At 43.0% G+C, this 5,167-nt stretch overlaps 1 protein-coding gene across 1 annotated transcript; it reads right to left on the minus strand.

Moving 5' to 3' along the window:
- Positions 1–2,319: 2,319 nt before the first annotated feature.
- On the minus strand, positions 2,320–4,230 carry BTG4 (BTG anti-proliferation factor 4). Its single transcript, XM_026863748.1, has 4 exons — positions 3,812–4,230; positions 3,148–3,285; positions 2,783–2,978; positions 2,320–2,626 (listed from the first exon to the last, which is right to left on the minus strand). The coding sequence occupies exons 1-4, from the start codon at positions 3,982–3,984 to the stop codon at positions 2,450–2,452; spliced, it is 684 nt and encodes a 227-aa protein (XP_026719549.1). The 5' UTR covers positions 3,985–4,230; the 3' UTR covers positions 2,320–2,449.
- Between the last annotated feature and the right edge of the window lie 937 nt (positions 4,231–5,167).

Below are 5,167 nucleotides of genomic sequence, written 5' to 3' on the forward strand. Positions count from 1 at the left end.
TTTTGACTTTATGAGGCAGGGAAAGCTATAGGTATAATCAACCCAAGTAACTGTACCTACACAATCACGCGTCAAGTGCAAGAGGTGTTACCTCCACCACTGAAAGCAACGCGCCCAGCCCAGCCAACCTTTATTTGTTCTCAATCACCGTGTTCCAGCTGCTCTGTAGTGTCCCCCATGCAGGAGTGCAGGCCCTGCACTGTCTAAGACTGGCCTTGCTCTTAAGCTTGGCAAGACAGACTTTCCTCCTCCCAAATTCAAGAGCCAAACCCTGAAACACATGAAACCTCAGTGAAATATTACCTCTTCTCTGTCTACCGCAGCCTCTAGCTTAGGTAAAAAGCAAATGGGAAAGAGTAAAGTCACCTAAGATCCTTCTCCACCAGTTCAAGAACTCATGGAGGCACAGGACAAAATTCAAACTCTTTCATAAATCACTGAAAACCCTCAACACTAATGCCGTTACCTCATTATACATCAAATATTCAACACTGAGAAGCGGTTGGATTATTATAATCTCACAATTTATGTGTCCATTCCCTTCTCTCGGAATTGCTGCATCGCTTGTTCACACCTTCACCCCATACACAGATGCTTGTTTTGGTATTTCTAGGAAAAAAACAAAACAAAACACTACTGATTACAATAAAGGGATTAAGTTGTACTCTACAAGTTCTATTGTCAAAGCTGCAAGAATCAGTTTGAAACAGTGCTGCTGATTTACCGTGATGAAGCAGCCTCTCCTCGCATCTTATTTACTCAGCTCATTCAACGACCCCAGATTGCAATATTCACACTTCAGAACGAAGCCATCTCAGAAAGGAAATTAACTCTAGTTAGAGGAAGTGGAGGATTTTTACTTTTTACATGAGCGATCTACTAAACCTTATTAATATCAAGTTTATTGCAAAATTCTTGTGCAAAAGCCCACGTGACCGATAGGGGTTTGTTCTGAAGAATTATGGACCAAGCCATGGTGAAGCATGACCAAGACAGAGCTGTGAGAAGAGTTGATCACAGCCCTTAGCCTCCTGATCATCCCCATCCACATCCTACTCGAAAGGTAATAGGATGCAGTTTATTGAGCACTCGTGGCTTGACACAAATGTTTTTTTCCCACCTATATGAGATTTTAGCTAAAAAAGCAATACTACAGTTTTAATTTTTGCTCTTTGCATTCACTTATACAGGGAGCCCTCCAGTCTTGAACTGCCTCCTAGTTATCAAAAAAAAAAAAAAAAAAAAAAAAAAAAAAAGCAGTGCTCCTGTTCAGGGCTACTTATTAGCAGATTTTTTTTCCATCATTACTTACTAAGTAATAATAGCTTGACTGAAGCAAGTAGAAATGGCTGCAGTAAGGGACAACCATGGGTATTTCCATGAGCCCTTAAGTTTCAACAAACTCAATTTTAACTAAATTAAATCGCAAAACAGAAGTTATTGACATCACTTCTGCAACCCTTACGCGGCTCAGCAGGCAACGATGAAGTAGACGTCAAGTTCAGGCAGTAGGAAAACATACTGCAAGTCAACAGAGCAAAGTCGTGTTGGCTCTGATTGTTTGAGACCACTTTTCTACTCGGTGCTGGAAACAATACCCCAGAGTGTAGTTTTGAAGCCCAGTAGCATTCCAGTGAGTCCTTTTCCACTGAAAGGGCAGTCTCCCTCTGTCTGGGCTTCTGGACTGCTAGAAGATAGTTTGACTCAGGCTGCCCAGAGCCATGAGAAAAGCTTCCTATGGGCCACAAGACTGCAAAGTGGCAGTTAGGCGGCCCTAGAGATAACGGCTCCATCATTCTACAAGGTGACGGATTAGCTCAGAGCTGTGGAAAGCTACATCACCATGTGCTCACCCCTCTCCTGCCCCTAAGACTGGGTTCTTCTGCCAAGTAAGCTGTAGTCTAGAGGCCAAAGCCTAGCTGGAGCCACAGGGCAGTCTTTCACAGCTGCACAGACCGAGGCTTCTCTCAAGGGGGAGCACAGAGGTGATTCTGCTTGTGATGCCCGGACGTTTTGCTCACAAGGCAGCTGCCCTCGCTACCTTTGCCAGTAGAAAGCAGACTATCATTCAAAGCAACTTGGAGGATGTTTTTATCTTCCTTGACTTGCTTGTAAAAGCTTTTTGGTGAAAACACAACTCCCTTCAGGGCACTGATAGTAGATCAGACAGCTTTTAAAAAAAAAAAAAAAAAACACGAGTAGATTTATTGATATATGCATTTCCTTTTTACCTTACAAGTAGAGTTTCACATTAATTTTCAATCTTACGTTAACATTAATAAAACATTTAAAAGGTTATATCATAAAACCTCAAAGTTTCAGATGCACAGAGATACAGGGATTAGACAGGAAGCTCTTTCTGTTTTTATGAAAAAACTGCGTAGTGCCAGCCGTCATCCCATAGCACAGCTCAGTGTTTCAAGAGCCTACAACACGTGCAGCCACAGATCTACCGCTTGGTATTGATCCAGTGGTATCTATCGACACGTGGTCCTGCGAAAGCAGCTGTTGGCCCGTAGACTTTGTAATCCCTGTGCTGGGCATAGTATGAGACATCGGTCATATAGGTCTTCCTATGAAGATACTGAGACCAGGGCTGTATGGGTGCCTTGCAGTAGTCACTGAACTAAACAGCAAGAAACGAGATAATGTTAAAAATGTGTTGGGGAAAAAAAGAGGGGAGATGAGTCTGGCCATCAACTGTCAAGTCTAGCGCATTCCTTCATAAGGGAGCCGAGAGGACAGACGGTCTGAAAGCCATGTACCGTTCCCACACGCTCACCTGGTAGACGCTGTTAGGATTGCTGACAGTAGGGATAGCTTTGGGCTCCTTGTTGAAGCTCTCCTCATCCGAAGAAATGCCAGAATGATAGTCTAGTGCTGCTCTCTCAACAGCATACCTGATCTGCTGGGAAAGCTCTGGGTTCTCCTCGCCTTCAAAGTGGGCAATCGTGAAGGGCCGGTTCTTCTCCCCGTATCTGAAAGGGACTGTATCTGTATAACGCAGGTCTGCGCTGCCAGCACGGACGTCTCTTAGTAGTCACCTACTCACACTAGTAAGTACGCCCTCAGACACCGAAACTCTCCTAACAGGCTCAGGTGCGTACAGGGCGCTTGACGTGCCGTAGCCACAGATGCTCAACTCACCTGCAACAAACCTCAAACGGGTCCACCCAGAGCGTCATCTCCTTCGGCAAACCAAGCTTATTGAAGTCCACGTTACTCTCCACACAAGCTTGCTCCAGCAGTGGATCTTTTGTCTGATGTTTGTTTATCCTTATACACCTAGGGAAGGACAAAGCGCAGATGGATTTAAGATTTCACTGCAACTTCGCAAGCTCTGCTCGGGTGGAAGCTCACTCTATTTGCTCAACACGTTTAGGCTGTTGCTGGAAGTTCTCATTTATAGCAAGTTAGCTTAACTAACCGATTTGCAAACCCAAACAAGGTTTTGTGCTGAACACAACGCAGCAATTCACTGGTAATTAAGAGAATTAAAAGCACCACAACTCCACAAGTCAGTCTAAGACCACCTGAACCCTGCATTCAAGGAGTCAGAGGGGTATTGCCTTAAGATTTCCACCTCTGCTTTCTCATTATACCTACACAGGCACACACAGTGAAACCAGGTTCAAATTAGGTGCCTCTGCAATAGTTATTAACACTTCTTCCCTCAAGCTTAAGGGATTCTCTTCCCATTTTGTCCCACTTATTTCCAATTTAAGGGCTCCAGGCACTGAAAGGGTATTCACTGCATCGGGAATATCACACAAAGCTCCGTGTCCCCCTCCCCTTCTAAGGGTCCTCTTACCTAAAGGCTTGTCCTCTAGATGGGTTGTCCAAGTACCAGTGATTCTTATACTTCTCAAACAGGATTGTTGTTAGCTTAGCTGAAAATTTCTCCATTTTATGCTTGCTCAGCTTATCTTCCCTTTTCACCAGCCTCGTGATGAAGAAGACCGTGGCAGCAATTTCATCTTTCATTTTAAATTGAAGTGCACAAGGTGCTCAAGCTGTTGGATAGTCATCAGTACAGATGAGACACTACTCTAGAACGATTTAATAACATTAAGGTACTACCAGCTTTCAAGGATAGATACTGCAAAACCTGCACAAGCCACGACAAATAAGAGTCTAGATAAACCCAATCGCTCAGCATCTGATAAATACAGCTCTGGGTAGTGAAACCAATGTAATGCATTAGTGTAAGGCACTCACACTAAGTTAACAGAGTATATAAAAAAAAATAAATCAGAAGATAGTACTCATCATATATCACAGTCAATAACCAGCAGCTCTTACAGGGATGTAGCTCTTGGACACACAAGGAAGACTGCAAACATTACCTTAGACTGGAGTGCTTGAAAACCTGAGATGCGCTTTATAAACGGCTTCAAATAGTCACCAACAAAACAGACCTAACGCTACAAGTACCTCTGTCATTTACACATAGGAGGGAGGAAGAAAGAAAGAAAAAAAAACCCAAAAAACCAACCCACAACACCCCAACTACTTCCTCCCCTCCAGCTTGCTTAGGGTTTACATAGAGCAGGAAATGCTGCGGCTCTGAGGAGTGTAACAACGTTCAGGTGTGCGCTGTTAAGACTAACCAACACGCTGATTTCAAACCTATTTCCAATCTACTTGCTTTTATTCCAACATCAGCTCCTTCTTTTAGGGTACGTTGAGTTGGTCCTGTATTCGGTTGTGTCCAGCAGTCAATCTCATAAACATCTGTGAAATATTTCAGTGAAATAAGCACCGTGAGGAAAAAAAATAATAAATTAAAAAAAAAAAAATAGTGCCAGGCTTATTAACCCGTTATGAAAATTGCTTCCAGCAGACTTTACACAACGCGAGGTACTTTCCTTCTGAAGCCCTCACGCTTGGTAAGCTGCACTCTGAACACTGTCTGACTGGTTTTACCATAACATTAATCTTCCCAGTGATCCACAGAAATGTTCACATTATTAGTATAGAATTTTTATTTTTTTTTTTTTTGAAGCATTTCACACAGGGTGCGGATGGCTCTGTTGAGCAGTTCATAGACAAACAGTTTCTCAAATGTGAGCGCTTCATTGTTTAAAACTGCAGGCGATAATTAACGGGCACATTCAGAGAACAGCTGATGTGCTGCTTTTTTTTTTTTTTTTTTTTTTTTTTTTTT

The sequence above is a fragment of the Athene cunicularia genome (assembly GCF_003259725.1).
Source record: "Athene cunicularia isolate RWA chromosome 24 unlocalized genomic scaffold, athCun1 chr24_part1, whole genome shotgun sequence".
Taxonomy (NCBI): Eukaryota; Metazoa; Chordata; class Aves; order Strigiformes; family Strigidae; genus Athene; species Athene cunicularia.

What these genes read in the sequence shown, in the direction of transcription:
- BTG4 (XM_026863748.1), bottom strand. Translation starts at nt 3,984, where the DNA reads ATGAAAGATGAAATTGCTGCCACGGTCTTCTTCATCACGAGGCTGGTG. An exon ending in CCGTTTGAGGTTTGTTGCAG is followed by an intron (nt 2,979 to 3,147) that starts GTGAGTTGAGCA and finishes AGTCCCTTTCAG; the next exon opens with ATACGGGGAGAAGAACCGGC. An exon ending in ATCCTAACAGCGTCTACCAG is followed by an intron (nt 2,627 to 2,782) that starts GTGAGCGTGTGG and finishes CTTGCTGTTTAG; the next exon opens with TTCAGTGACTACTGCAAGGC.